At 35.7% G+C, this 16,700-nt stretch overlaps 1 protein-coding gene across 5 annotated transcripts in view; it reads left to right on the top strand.

Annotated features, from left to right (window-relative positions):
• PHKB (phosphorylase kinase regulatory subunit beta) overlaps nucleotides 1-16,700 on the top strand; it is a 231,683-nt gene that overhangs the window by 206,313 nt on the left and 8,670 nt on the right. For all 5 annotated transcript variants that reach the window (XM_018061966.1, XM_018061969.1, XM_018061967.1 and 2 more), the window contains one exon: nucleotides 10,819-10,953. In XM_018061966.1, the coding sequence (XP_017917455.1) occupies nucleotides 10,819-10,953 (135 nt within the window). The remainder of the gene's footprint in view (nucleotides 1-10,818; nucleotides 10,954-16,700) is intronic.

Here is a 16,700-nt window from a genome sequence, read left to right as displayed (position 1 = left end):
CAGGGTTTGACTACATGGGGGGATGCAGAAATGGGTCTTCTTGTGAGTTGTCTCTAGATGACGTGTGATTCTTCATATCCATACAATCATTAAAAGTACTCTGTTATCACAGGTTAAGGCATTTCTCTGAGGCTGACTTAGGAGTATAGGTTACAACTCTTCCAAAACACATTCTTTGTAATAAATGTTCTATTCAGGAGACTCTTTAAGCAGTAGTCATCCTTGCTGTGACTTAAGCAAAGGTTCAGAGTGAAAGTTAACTGTTCCCCAGTATCTTACAATGCTATATTTTTCAGCCTCTAGTGGTTTTCCCTTTACTGTCTATTCAGCATTTTAGGCTGATTTATGTTCTCTCAAAAATCCAACATAATTTTCTTTCTTGAATTCAAATCTGACCTGAAGCTTCATTCTCTGCATGGAAATGAAGTATGTTTAGTTTATTCTAAAAATAGTTTTCTTCCTATTTTTGTATCTTCTGCTCTATATGTTCAGTGTCTTCTGTGAGAAATATTCTTTTTTCCTTAAACTTTCTCCCGAAATAAAAATGTCAGAACAAAGCGTGTGACTTAGTATCTCATGATAGAAAAAAGCTTCATGAAGAAATTTGCCAGACAGCTTTATTTACTGTCCTGAAACTCATCCTGGAATCAGTTGTGGCATTATATATCCATTGTAGGTATTAAGAGTGTCCCTGCCCAAAATACTCTGTGTGTTTCCCCCATGTGGTGGACTCATAGGGTCAGCTGTAAACACTGGGACATTGTCAGTTCGGGATAAGTCTAATTTTTTTTTTTAATAAGGAGTAATTTATTTACAAATCAATAAGTGAAAGAACTGGGATTTATACCCATACTGCCTTACTTCAAAGTTCTTGTTCTTTGTTCTTAAGTATTGTGCATGTTTTCACTTGCATATACTATTGCTCTTCTCTTGGAAATAGGCCTTACCGTGTTGTTGTTTTTTTTTCCTAAAACCTTGACCATATAGTCCCTTCTACTTGATTTCAGCTATGACCTGTTTTATATTCAAGTATTCATGTAGTAGCTCCTGATGGTTTTTGTCATTAGTCAGCCTAGGATCAGTACTGTTCAGCATTACACAGTACAAGGGACACTAAGGAGGCCAAACAGTTCCAAGTTAACAACCATAAAAAATAAGATTTTGCCTCCTTTATTCATGAGACCAAGAAAATGGGGATGATTTGAAACTGATTCTAAGTATCCCCTTGTGCAGTGCCAGAGATATATTAAGATGCTATAAAAAATTCAACAAAGTTAAGTAACTTGCCCTTGGTTGTAAGACCAAAAACCAGAATTTGAACCTAGGGTGAATGACTCCAGAGTTCATGCTTCCCTGTCCCTCTTCCATCTTTCATGTCTATAAAATAGGGAGGCTGTCCCTGCTTTGGCTTCCTCATTAGATTATGGGGGTTCTAGGCAAGGAATGTGAAGGTCTTTTGCAAAGGATAAAACTTAGACAGTATTGGTCTGACATTTGGTAATTTGAGATCCTCTGTCTTGTGGCATTTAGAGAACAAGTATCTTTGGGGATTTCTTTTTGCATGCCACAGATCCAAAGGAGGAGGATCCCATGCCCCACCCACCCCCACCAACAAACACATACATACTCATCTTCCAGTTCTAGGTTTTCAAAGACCTGCTCCCACAAGAAACATCCACCCTAGAAGTATCCTTTTCCATTCTCATTCAAGGCCCAGTGGAATGATCCCCAAGCATTTCATATAAAACCATGATGCAGAATTCCTTCTGGATTCTTGACTGCCATCTGAGATGGTATCACCCCTCCATCACCTGCTAGGACTTCATGAAACACATGGTAGACACTCACAGATCCTCCTGTGCCTACCCACATTGCTCCTCCACCATATTAATGGAAAGGTTTTGGAACCCTGTCTCTACTCAAGGGATATCTTAACAACCTCAGAGAATTGCAGTTATCCTGTCTGTGGAGCTTGTGATAGTGCCTCTCTGAAAAGAAAAAAAGATATTTTTGTATCTTTTTAGTATATTTTTATTGCTCTTTATTCTTAATAAATTTCACTCAGACCTCAGCTCCTTAAGTGAATGGCTTTGTTAATATACTTGTCTCAGCAAGCACATACTCTGTTTATGTGTCTTTTAAAAATTTACCTTGAATTAATTCCTGAAATGTTTTAACTTGCTTAAAATTGATGAAAAATTATTCATTTATAGAGTCCTTGAGTGTCAAATTTTTTATCAATTGTTGGATTTGTTACTCTTATTTTAAGTCACCCGTTTGTAGCATGATTTTAAAAGAAAGAAGAGAAGGGATTTATACAAAACATTCTTTTTTTTTCACTTCCTTATAAATTAATTAAAGCATTTCAGACTCATTTAAATGTGACTTTTTACTGTTGTTTCTATCATTTAAATGTTGAGTATGATTAAAGCTCTGGGAATTGGTGATGGACAGGGAAGTGCTGCAGTCCATGGGGTCACAAAAAGTAGGACACAACTGAGCGACTGAACTGATGATTAAAGAGATTGATAGCTTCAGTCAGCTTTAACACATGTTCTTCCTGAAATGTCAATATTCACTAGGCTGAATGGGCATAAAAAATAAGAATATTTGTCAATCAGAAATCTTCCAGCAAACAAAAGCCCAGGAACAAATGGCTTTACAACAGAATTCTACCAAAAATTTAGAGAAGAGCTAACACCTATCCTACTCAAACTCTTCCAGAAAATTGCAGAGGAAGGTAAACTTCCAAGCTCATTCTATGAGGCCACCATCACCCTAATACCAAAACCTGACAAAGATGCCACAAAAAAAGAAAACTACAGGCCAGTGTCACTGATAAACATAGATGCAAAAATCCTTAACAAAATTCTAGCAAACAGAATCCAACAACATATTAAAAAGATCTTACATCATAACCAAGTGGGCTTTATCTCAGGGATGCAAGGATTCTTCAGTATTCGCAAATCAATCAATGTGATACACCACATTAACAAATTGAAAGATAAAAACCATATGATTATCTCAATAGATGCAGAGAAAGCCTTTGACAAAATTCAACATCCATTTTTGATAAAAACCCTCCAGAAAGCAGGAATAGAAGGAACATACCTCAACGTAATAAAAGCCATATATGATAAACCCACAGAAAACATTATCCTCAATGGTGAAAAATTGAAAGCATCTCCCCTAAAGTCAGGAACAAGACAAGGATACCCACTGTCACCACTACTATTCAACATAGTTTTGGAAGTTTTAGCCACAGCAATCAGAGCAGAAAAAGAAAGAAAAGGAATCCAGATTGGAAAAGAAACTCTCACTATTTGAAGATGACATGATCCTCTACATAGAAAACCCTAAAGACTCCACCAGAAAATTACTAGAGCTAATCAATGAATATAGTAAAGTTGCAGGATATAAAATTAACACACAGAAATCCCTTGCATTCCTATACACTAACAATGAGAAAACAAATTAAGAAAACAATTCCATTCACCATTGCAACGAAAAGAATAAAATGCTTAGAAATAAATCTACCTAAAGAAACAAAGGACCTATATATAGAAAACTATAAAACACTGATGAAAGAAATCAAATATGACACAAATAGATGGAGAAATATACCATGTTCATGGATTGGAAGAATCAATATAGTGAAAATGAGTATACTACCCAAAGCAATCTATAGATTCAATGCAATTCCTATCAAACTACCAACAGTATTTTTCAGAGAACTAGAACAAATAATTTCACAATTTGTATGGAAATACAAAAACCCTCGAATAGCAAAAGCAATCTTGAGAGAGAAGAATGGGACTGGAGGAATCAACCTGCCTGACTTCAGACTATACTATAAAGCAACAGTCATCAAGACAGTATGGTACTGGCACAAAGACAGAAACATAGATCAGTGGAACAAAATAGAAAGCCCAGAGATAAATCCATGCACCTGTGAACACCTTATCTTTGACAAAGGAGACAAGAACATACAATGGAGAAAAGATAATCTATTTAACAAGTGGTGCTGGGAAAACTGGTCAACCACTTGTAAAAGAATGAAACTAGAATAGTTTCTAACAGCATACACAAAAATAAACTCAAAATTGATTAAAGATCTAAAAGTAAGACCAGAAACTTTAAAACTCCTAGAAGAAAACATAGGCACAACATTCTCTGACATAAATCATAGCAGGATCCTCTATGACTCACCTCCCAGAGTAATGGAAATAAAAGCGAAAATAAACAAATGGGACCTAATTAAACTTAAAAACTTTTGCACAACAAAGGAAACTATAAGCAAGGTGAAAAGATAGCCTTCAGAATAGGAGAAAATAATAGCAAATGAAGCAACTGACAAAGAATTAATCTCAAAAATATACAAGCAACTCCTGCATCTCAATTCCAGAAAAATAAATGACCCGATCAAAAAATGGGCCAAAGAACGAAACAGACATTTCTCCAAGAAGACATACAGATGGCTAACAAACACATGAAAAGATGCTCAACATCACTCATTATCAGAGAAATGCAAATCAAAACCACAATGAGGTACCATCTCACGCCAGTCAGAATGGCTGCTATCAAAAAGTCTACAAACAATGCTGTAGAGGGTGCAGAGAAAAAGGAACCCTCTTACACTGTTGTGGGAATGCAAACTAGTACAGCTACTATGGAGAACTGTGTGGCAATTCCTTAAAAAACTGGAAATAGAATTGCCATATGTCCCAGCAATCCCACTGCTGGCCATACACACCAAGGAAACCAGAATTGAAAGAGATAACATGTACCCCAATGTTCATCACAACACTGTTTACAATAGCCAGGACATGGAAGCAACCTAGATATCCATCTGCAGATGAATGGATAAGAAAGCTGTGGTACATATACACAATGGAATATTACTCAGCTGTTAGAAAGAATACATTTGAATCAGTTCTAATGAGGTGGATGAAACTGGAGCCTATTATACAGAGCAAAGTAAGTCAAAAAGAAAAACACCAATACAGTATATTAATGCATATTTATAGAATTTAGAAAGAATGGTAATGATGACCCTATATGTGAGACAGCAACAGAGACACAGATGTAGAGAACAGACTTTTGGACTCTGGGGAGAAGGTGAGGGTGGGATGATTTGAGAGAATAGCATTGAAACATGTATATTATCATATGTGAAATAGATTGCCTGTCCAGGTTCGATGCATGAGGCAGGGTGCTTAGGGCTGGTGCACTGGGATGACCCTGAGGGGAGGGATGGGATGGGGAGGGAGGTGGTAGGAAGGATCAGGAGGGGGAACACTTGTACACCCATAGCTGATTAATGTGAATGTATGGCAAAAACCACCACAATATTGTAAAGTAATTAGCTTCCAATTAAAATAAATTTTTTTAAAAAAAGAATATTTGTCTTGGTCGTGGTACGTGTTACCCATAATTCTCCTGCACTATGTATGCTTATATCTCTGTTTTAACCCCTCTCCCTCTCTCAGGTTTTTCGGTTTTTAAATTTTATTTATTTACATCACCCACTGCTTCAATTGCTTTAAACCAATACCACCATGGTTTTTTTCTCTTTTCCCAAGGTTAATTCTGCCAGTGTAATTTCTTTGACATTACTGTTATCAGGCACTCCAGTGAACAAAATTAACCTGCTCACAGGATTGGTATTCTAGTCTGATAATGATTTGATTTGCTGCCTTGTTATTGATTTGCGCTCCAGCTTTTGGGTTGAAATAGATCGAGTTCCTGACAGGCCCATTAGCATAAAGACCTCCAATCAAATGTTTTCTGCTCTAGGTCTGTCATTCAGGAGATAACTGCTGAGGATATATGTTATCAAATCTTTTTCATCACTGCTTTTCATACTGCCAGGTCATCCTCTGTAAGCAACTATGATCATTGCATGTCTTCTATTGCCCACAGGTGCATCTGTGGCTCACCCATCCAATGCTTAGAGAAGTCCATTGGTGTCATAGGTACCAGGCCTATGGAGATAGGGAAAAGGAGATAGATGCAGCTCTGAGTTCATTAGCATAGTTTGATACTCATTCATAGGACTTTGCTTTTGACATTTGATATGAGGTAAGAAAATGAAATGATCGAGTTATACCTCTATTTTGTTGTGATTAGATCACAGGTAGGGTGGGTGAGTGACTGTTCTCCATTTACCAGACAGGAAGCTCATTTTGCCTCATCAAATTATCACCCTCTCTGTATTAATAGGAATCAAACAAAATATCCCTTCTTGCAACTTTCTCGTTTCCTATCATATAGCTTAGTAAAATGCTTGTACAGTTATTCATTCACTTGTTTAGCAGTAAACTTGGCAAATACTTCTCAGTATCTTGAAATAAACTCAAAATAATTACTTTAAGTATTGTTTCTTGCTATGGATCAGTGCTATTGTTTATTGCTTTTTTTTTTTTTTTTCCAGAAAATGTCAGCCAATGATGTCAGATTTCCATGAACTTTATTTTCTGTTTCACTCCTTAATTGGGGCAGGTTGGAAAGAAAAATGCCAGTACATACACCATATGCTAACCAACCTCACATCCCACAGTTTTTAGAAGGACAAGCTAATTCCCAGGACTATATAGGAATGCTAGTCTGCCTCTTCACATTTTTCTAGTAGTGTGGAGGAATTTATCGTCAAGTCAGACCATGATACATTTGAAGGTTGATCTGGTCAGTCATGTGTATCTGCCTCTTTCTCATTTGCTTATTGGCAAGTAGAGCGTGTCCCTGGTTCTTTAGACAGACTGAATTTATAAGGATCTTGTCCAAGGATAACCTTCATTATTTTGACCTTTCACAGTTGCTTGCGTGCTTGCTTTCCCCATTTTGCATTAACTGCTTTTACACTGGAATTGTCAAATCAGGTTTGGTGACTTTGTCAGCAGCAATGTGGGTAAGAAACCAGATTTCCCATGCAAAGGAGTTAATGCCCTTTTGTATTAGTAATTCTAAAAATGGATTAAAATGGCTTTGATTTTACTCTCTTGGTTTTTTACTTTCTCAAAGTCTCTGATGGTTCATATCTAAAGTTGTTTTGATATGAACTCTGTTTTAGTCTTTTGAACAATTCCAAGCTAAACAGATTAATTTGACCAATATTTTTTAGTGAATAATGCATTTTTTTTAACAGTCTGACAAATAAGATTAATTTGTGCTCAAATGAATGAAAAACAGTCACCTTTCTTTGGTGGCTGCTGAGTACTATGTTTTCTGTATTTTGCTCACAGAACTGCTGGGACTTTGTAAATAGAAGTCTTGGGAAAATGTTTAGATCTCCAACTATCTTTGTTTATGGCATTGAAGATTTTAAAAGGTAAATGTGATAGATATTGTTTAGTTTTAATAACTCAAGTTTTGGGAAGACCTTAAAAAGTGTTTTAAAAAATTTTTAATTACTTATTTTAATAGAGGATAGATACCTCCTAAAGTTAAATTGATGTGGCACTTCTTCCAGCCTGAGTCTGAGAGTCAAGTAAAAGGAGTTTGCTAACATAATCTGAACATAACATCTGAACATAAAAATTGACCTCTATAATTTCAAAAGCCTTTTAACAAATTTTAACATAACGTTCTTATTTTTTCTTCAAAATACTTTCATAAAATGAGCTAAACAAGTAATAGTAATGTAGTATTACCATTTGAAAAATAACTTGCAAATGGAGCTCAGTTGGTTAGTGACAGAATTGGTATTCAGGTCTGTCTTTATTGTTTTTGCTTTTCATCCTGACAAAATTTAACAATGTGTAATAGTAGAACAATTTGGTAAATTCTTTTATACTCATTATGTAAATGAGTACAAGCAATTGTTAGTAATTTGCATTTACTTTATTTGCTTCTTTTTTTGCTGTAGATTATAAAGCAAATCCAAGACATTTTGACTTTCACCCCTCATAATTTTAGTAAGTATATATCTAAAGTAAGGAAGGGGCTTGCCTGGTGGCTCAGTGGTAAAGAATCTGCCTGTCAGTGCAAGAGACGTGGATTTGATCCCTGGATCAGGAAGATCCCCTAGAGAAGGAAATGGTTTCTCCCACTCCAGTATTGTTGCCTGGAGAATTTCCCTGGACAGAGAAGCCTGGCGGGCTACAGTCCATGAGGTCACGAAAAAGTCAGATGCAACTTAGCAACTAAACAACAACAAAAGTAAGGAAAAGGAAATTTTCTTAATAACCACAATACCATTATCACACCCAACAAAATTAGCAGTGATTCTGTAATATTACAATATTTTTATTCATGTTTTTCTGGTTGTTCCCAAAATGACTTTGTTTTAAAAATAATCAGGATCTCAAAGAAGGTCCCCACAAGACACTAGTTGTTACATTGCTTAAGTCACGGTTAATCTAAAACAATACTCCTCACCCCATTTTTCTTTTCATGATGTTAACTTGCTTGGGGAGACTAAAAGGCTGGTCTTTAAATTTTAAATTTCATGTTGCTTCTATTATACTAAGCTGCCTCAAATGTAAATTTTAAATGTTAAATAAAGAAATACAATAATAAATAGAAAACAACTCTGTCTAACCTTAAAAGTAGAATTTTTTTATTTTCAAGAGTTCACAGAACAGTTTACAGTAAGTGAAATGTAAGAATTTATTTCATAAGCAACTTTAAAATCAAAATAAAATCCAAAGTAGTAACTGTATCCTTGTGACTTGTATGTCTCTATTAGCATTTTGACTAAGTGTAGTTCATAATAGTGAAGATGAACAAGTAAATAAATTCTGGTGGTTTGGTGTTTTAGTCACTAAGTGAAGTGAAGTCATTCATTCGTGTCCAACTCTTGCAATCCCATGAACTGTAGCCCACCAAGCTCCTCTGTCCTTGGGATTCTCCAGGTGAGAATACTGTAGCGGGTTGCCATTTCCTTCTCCAGACGATTTTCCCAACCCAGGGATCGAACCCCAGTCTCCTGCATCACAGGCAGATTCTCTACCAACTGAGATATGAGGAAGTCCTAATAAATTCTAGTGTTTGGCAGTAATATAAGTTTAGTCCAATTTTTCTTTTCAGCTGATTAGAGAAGTGCAAATTATACATCTTAACTCTGTCACAAGTTCTGTTGCACATATCAGAAAACTCACAAACATGTTTTTTGTTGTTTGTAAACACCTTGTCATCTTTACTGTTCTTACCAAAGAGCAAGTATTAAATATTTGTTATGTACTATCAGTGGTAATAGTATGTTTTTTACATTATTATGTCCTATTCTTGAGTATTTCTTCAAGTATAATCTATCTTGAGTAGATACTCTATAATTGAGATACTCTATAATTGAGTAGATACTCTATAATTGAGTATAATCTATCTCAGTATCCAACTGGCAGGCTAGTTAAATGCCTAACTTCCAGAAATGGCAACAACGAAGAATAGTGAAGAGGATAGGAAAAAGAGGTGAGAGTTGCCTTATCAGGATTGGAACAGTCACAGAGCAGGGACACACTGCTTTGTCTCCTGTGGCCTGGCTAAGTGGGCAGGGCAATATGCTTGGTTGATATTACTTACTGTTCAACCGGAAACTGTTACCATTTTTCCTACCATTTTTTTCCACTGAGAGACATTAAAGTCAGTCCATCAGGATGCATCAGTATTGTTTTGCAAACTAGCCTTGGCAGAAAGAAAGACTTTAATTTTTGGTTATTTCCGTCTAACTCTTTCATCTCTATATCTGTGATAACCCTTGTAGGCAGTCTTTCAAAGGATTGCATCAAGAGAAAGATGCTGAAATATTTGGGTGCAGTAGCTTCCCTACTTTAAATCTTCATTGCTGTAACTATTATATGTTTCTGCCTGTGCACTGGCTGTACAGCCCCTCTTTTGAGACAAAACCTGAGTAAACAGAGACACATTCTTTCCAGATGCTTTCCAGTCCCTGTCTGTTATTCAGTTTTCAATGAAGGATTTAAGGATAAAAGTATAGGATTCTGCTGTGTAAAACTAATTCCCTGGCTTTTCCTAATGGTGTGTAGAGTTCTGATTCCCTAAGGCACAGTGTTATTTCCAGAGTTTTCTTCAATTTGCATAACTGGTTTATCGGAGTTCTTTCCTCAGAATAACAGAAATGAAATGAGATGACACTATAAAAATACTAAAAGCTTCTCAAATTAAAGAGTAAAATTATTTACACATAAAATGATGAAATATTTTGGGCATTTCCAGGCATATAACTACCAGGCACACAAACAGTGCTCAATAAATACTTTCCTAAATAATCATAATAAAGCTGTCTCTGTAATAAAAACATATTTTATGAATAGCATTTAAATATCTATTAAAGAGTAGATTCTTCTGAAATCTGTTGAATAAAGTGTGTTCTCTAATATACTAGTATAGTTAAGTTATAACTAACTGTGTCTCTGTATTTAAAAGTCAGGTACTTCTCTATCCCTTCTAATTACAAGGGAATGACTACAAAATAAATGTAGTAGGTAAGAAATACTTGTCCTTCCTGGGAAAGGAGCATTTATATGATAGCATATCACAGCTCATTTCTTAGAATGAGTTTTTATCCTATTTATTTTTTCCATGTATCTATTATTAAGAAAATAGTAATGTGACAGCTACTACTCATCAATCTCATTTGGTAGTACCTAAGTTTATTTTCATGTTTTACTACCTTACCGCATATGCAAGAGCAGGCGTCATTTTTAACAGTCTAATCATGTCACACAATCTTGATTGAAGTAATTCTATCAGAAGTTTAGGAAATTTAAATGGCCTTTTTCATTCTTCTTTGGATGGGTCAGTGCTGTTAAGGGCATTGCAATGAAGGTACTGATTCGCGCTTCCCTTGTTTTGTTGCAGGTGGATCATCCATGCTATGGAGTATGAACTACAAATCCGTGGTGGAAACAAGCCAGCCAGAGACTTATATCAACTGTCACCTAGTGAAGTAAAACAGCTTCTATTGGATATTCTCCAGCCTCAACAGAATGGAAGGTAATGACGGTCCTTTGTTACCTACAGGACACTCTGGATTTACAATAACATTTTATACGTACGTGTGTGTGTGTGTGTGTGTGTGTGTGTGTGTGTGTGTGTATGAAATTAGTAAGATGTTAATAAGAAATAAAATGTAGCAAAGTGTCAATACTAGATGGGCAGCATACATAGAGATACTAGTTAAAATGTCTGTCTTTGGTTGTAATTTTGTATTGATTTGAATTTTATACTTTTTCTAGGTATAGTTTGTAATAATTTTTATTATTCTGTGTAGAATGTAGTACTTCATTCTACTTTGGTCAATTCCTTTTCTGATCTTTGGTAGCACTCACCATCTCCTCCCAACATTTTGGCACACAAGTTTGGGTTTGATAATGTTAGTTAAATTCTTGCTTGTAACTCTGTCTCTTTAAGTAGACTATAATCTTCAGAGTAAACTGTCTATAAACGTAACTTGTACCAATCTTAGAATATAAGTAAAGCAAATACTTTGGATTGCTTTGAATTGAAGAGTTATTTTTGTTACAAAAACAGTATTAATATAATTACTTAGGCAAACAGTTATTGAGCACTATTTGTGTGCCTGGTACTTTCTAAAATGATATAGTTATATGCCTAGAAATACCTAGGAAAGAAGTCTTCTGCAAAGGTAGATGTGAACAAACAGAAAAGCATCCTTTTTCTTAAACAGGAAGACTTTAAAGATATCTAACAATTCCAACAAAATTCCAACAAGCTGTTTTATGGAGTTAGACCAGTAAATACTAAAATTCATATGGAAAAACAAACATGCAAGAATAACCAGGAAAACATAAAGACTTGCCCTAAGAGAGACAGTTAAAATATTTAACAGCCTTTATAATTAAAATAATGTGATGCTAGTACATGAAGAGAAAAATAGAACTTATGAACAGAATAGAAAGTCCAGAAATAGACCCCCAGTCACATCTGGAAATTTTGTGTGTGATAGAGGTGACATCTCAAATCATTAGGTCAAGGATGGACTTTTTAAATAACTAGTGATGTAACAACTGGATAACCACTTGGAAAAGATAAAATAAAATCCATACTTTATACTGTATTTAAGAATAAACTCCAAACAGATGAGTGATCTAAACATTTAAAAAAATGAAACTGTGCTAGTGCTAAAGGCTTTCCAGGTGGCTCAAGTGGTAGAGAATCCACCTGCCAATGCCTGTGCCAGTGCCAACGCTAATCCACCTGCCTGTGGAGATGCAGGCAGGAGACGTGGGTTCAATTCCTGGGTCGGGAAGACCCCCTGGAGGAGAAAATGGTAACCCACTCCAGTATTCTTGCCTGGGAAATCCCACAGACAAAGGAGCCTGGTGGGCTATAGTCCATGGGATCACAAAAAATTGGACATGACTTAGCTGGAAGAAAATATGGGTAAATTCCTTTGTAACCTTGGTATGAGAAAGACTTTCTAACTATGACTCAAACCTAGGGGCAATAAAAGATTAATAAAACTATATAAAAATTAAAAACAGCATTTTTCATAGAAAAAAATAAGCAATGCCAAAAGACAACTTGAGAAGCTGGAGCAAAACATGTGTTACAGAGAGTTAATACTAACTCTTAAAAATTGAGGGATAAAGCACAAATATACCTAAGAGAAAAATGGGGGAAGATATGATTGATCAGTTCATTTAAAATATTTAAAATGGACCTTAAATATTTGGAGAGATGTTCAAACTAACTCAAAATTAGAGAAATGTAAATTAAAACACATTGAGATACCATTTCTCATCTATCAGACTGGCAGAGTTAAAGAGTATGGGGAACATTTGCTGAGGCTGTGGAGAAAACAGATACTCCCATATACAGCTGATGAGTATAACCCTTCTATATGAGAATTTGATAATATCTTAAAAAAAGCCTAGATGAGCACTTACCCTTTAACCCAGCAGTCTTCATCTTATTTTTAAGGACCCACCCTGGAGATATGCCTCCAACAATGTGAGTATATATGCACAAGGTTATTCCGTGCATCATCATCTATAATTGCAAATTTTGGAATGCCCATGACCTAAGTCCTCATACATGGGGAATTATTTGAATAAACTGTGGTAAATGTCCACACAATGGAGTATTATGAAGTTGTGAAAAAGAACAAGTGTGGTCTCTATGAACTGATAGGGAATAATCTCTAGGCTGCATTGTTACTTGAGAATAGCAAAGTACTAAAGTATATAGTACTCTACTCTTCATGTACTCTTCATGTAAGAAAGAAGAGGATATCTGCTCACTTTTGCAGAAGAAATACAGGAAGGCTAAATCAGAAACTAGTGAAATTGGTTACCTTCAGAGAGTGGGTGGGAACAGGGTGGAAAGAATGAAAAAAATAGATCCAGAGCAGTAGGGTTGAGGGGAGAGCAATACTTCAAATTCAGACCATTTGACTAGCTCTGACTCTCCAAATAATTATTCCCCAAACATAAATTATTAATGGAGATTAATCCAAAAATAGAATACACATAGTAACAATTGACCCTAACCATATTACAAATGAATAATATTACCACACTGGAGGGGGAGGGGAAGACAAGAATTAACCAAAGTACCTTTGGAAAACATTGACTAAACACTGTAAAGCTAAACAAAAATTTTTAAGAACTGCACACAAATCCTGGACTAATTATTTTTTCTCACAGAGGTAGGAATTAGCAGTTCTGATATTTATACACACATGCATAGTGTTATATATTGGGTTGGCTGAAAAGTTCATTTGAGTTTTTCCATGACATCTTGTAGAGAAACCCATACGAACTTTTTGGTCAACCCAATATATGGTGCATATACATATACACTGGAGAAGGCAATGGCACCCCACTCCAGTACTCTTGCCTGGAAAATCCCATGGACAGAGGAGCCTGGTAGGCTGCAGTCCATGGGGTTGCTGAGGGTCGGACACAACTGAGCGGCTTCACTTTCACTTTTCACTTTCATGCATTGGAGAAGGAAATGGCAACCCACTCCAGTGTTCTTGCCTGGAGAATCCCAGGGATGGCGGAGCCTGGTGGGCTGCCATCTATGGGGTCGCACAGAGTCGGACACGACTGAAGCGACTTAGCAGCAACATACATATACACACTGAGATTAAATAAATAATTCAATATATTGCAGCTAATTTGAGCCAGATTTTTTTTCACTGTTGAAATATATAGTTAGAGATAAGGAAAGGAGAATGGCTAGAATATACCCCGTGGTGTTTGATTGGAATTGGAAGTATCACTGTGAATTCATAGTTTTTACAAAGATGGATAGATACAGAAATAAATGAGAATGTGTATATGTATATGGGAACATACATCCTTATCTTTCCTAACTGTCCACTAAGAGAACCTAGAAGCAATGAAACCCCAATAGCAGTGAGCAAACCTCGTACCCAGATACTGATTTCCAAATAACACTTTCTGATGGAAAGAACCAGGATTCCTTGGAGAAGTAGTTGATTCCAGGGCTGGGACAGAAAAAAACACAAGATAAACCTGAAGCATCATGTGGTGCCAGAAAGTAAGAAAATGCTCCAAAAACTATAGAGGTGTTTTAGGTGGATGCCAGAGACAATGTGAAGGAGGCTCAATGACCAAAGCTGGGACAATTTGAGCAACAAAATAAATAATGATACTATTGGATTACATCCAGTAGAATAAATATCCATAAGCCCATGCTGATATAAATAGATAAATGGAAGAGAAGGGACTCTTTTTACAGTAGAATTCCAATTAATAAGTATAGGTGGAATGATGATAATGTAGGTAGAATAATGATCACCATTAGGCAAGTACAATAACCATTGCAGGCAAGAACCCCTAAATTTAGTGGGTGGAAGTATGATGAGAAATGGGAATTTGTATAATTTCAGAGTATTTCCACTCAAGATACTTTTTAATTGTAAAAGGAAAAATTGTAACTTTACAGTGAAGAAACCGAGCAGACTCCACCTTAACCAAATGATCAAGGTTAACATCATCAGTAGTAAGATACATCAACATTACATACCCCCTGATACAATGTGCTGAGAAAGGGTACAGCCATTTCTGGGTATTGCAAAACTGCATAACCTGAGTTTAATCATGAGAAAACATCTGACAAACCTAAATTGAGGTACATTCTACAAAATAACTGACTTTTCTAAAATGTCACAGTTGTGAAAGATAAAGTTTGAGGAACTGTCACAGATTAGAAGAGCCTAAGGAGACCTGAACACTAAATGCAGTGTGCTGTCCTGGATGGGACACAGGACCAAAACAAGGAAATTTGCAGTGAAATTGGCAAAATTTGGGTACGGTCCATAAGATTAGTAGTATTCTACCAATGTTTATTTCCTGGTTTCGACAGTTGTACTATTGATTATGTAAGATGACAGAAAGAGGAGGCTGAGTAGGGGAACTTTGTTTTTTTTTTTGCTTTACTGTAAACCTTTTTTTTCTAAGTAAAAAGTCAAAAGATAAAAATAAGAGAATTCTTCTAAAATAATTCCTGCTCTGTGAATATTCACACATTTCTACCTTTTATGTTGTTCTAAGCAAACATTTTCCTTTTATAGTCTTAACTATGACTTCACAGAACTCTGAAAACATTTTTTGTTGTTGTTGCCAAACAAAGTAAGGGGAAGAATCACATGCAAAATATTCAGTTTGCATACCCATTATCCAAAATAAAACATCACAAAGGAACCTTTTTGGCTTTTTCTTTAGCATAGCACTGAACCCAGCCACACAAATCTGGGCCTACCAAAAGAAGCTATAAATCCGAAGGAGATGCCTCCTCACTTGTGTAGTGATGTAACTTCTTGGTCCGCTTTCACCAGAACAAAAAATGTCTTTTTCTGATCACTGTACCCTGCATAACGAGTTTCACACCTAGAAATATTATTGATTGTTACTTGTGGTTGATGACACATTTTACTCTGCTGCCTGTTTTAATATCAAGTATGAAAAATTAATGTGTGCCTATCTTCAGCTTTTGTAATAATATACTACTATGTCATTTGTTTATTCTTTTCAGATTGTGCAAATTCTGTATCGTTAGCAGTTTGTGATTGAAGTAACTATTATATTTTTAAGATTTAAAACTTAAATTCATTAAAATAATAGATCTAGAATTTTGACTCTTCATTAATTATTATGATGTGAAAGATTCGGTAGCTGATTTTTTAGCACTGGTACTTTGGTTGAATTTAAGTAGAAAACTAAATATAAGGTTTAAATTAACATATAAGGTTTAAAATAAGGTAATTTCATTAGATGGGCTTCCCTGGTAGCTCAGTGGTAAAGAATCAACTTGCCCCATAAATTTTAAAAACAAGGAAAAAAGAAAATAAATAAATTATATTTGAAGGAAGAAAAAAAGAATCAACTTGCCAATGCAGATTTGGGTTTGATCCCTGGGTCATAAAGATCCCCTGGAGAAGGAAATAGCAACCCACTCCAGTATTCTTACCTGAGAAATCCCATGGACAGAGAAGCCTGACAGGCTAGAGTCCCTGGGGTCCCAAAAGAGTCAGACATAACATTGTGACTAAACAACAACAGTTTTATTAGATACATTATGCTTTTTTGAGCACTCACCCACTTATCAGGTGGTTATTAAGCACCTTTCTTGGAGAGGTATATAGGAGTAATCAAACTATATATACAATGCCCATGTCTTCATGGAACTTACATTTTATTGCACGTGAGGACCAGGTGAACTTATTTTGAAATTGACTGTTCCTGTGT

Source organism: Capra hircus, chromosome 18 (genome assembly GCF_001704415.2).
Source record: "Capra hircus breed San Clemente chromosome 18, ASM170441v1, whole genome shotgun sequence".
Lineage (NCBI taxonomy): Eukaryota > Metazoa > Chordata > Mammalia > Artiodactyla > Bovidae > Capra > Capra hircus.
Note: the sequence above shows the minus strand (reverse complement) of the source record. Positions and strands in the feature narration are given on the sequence as shown.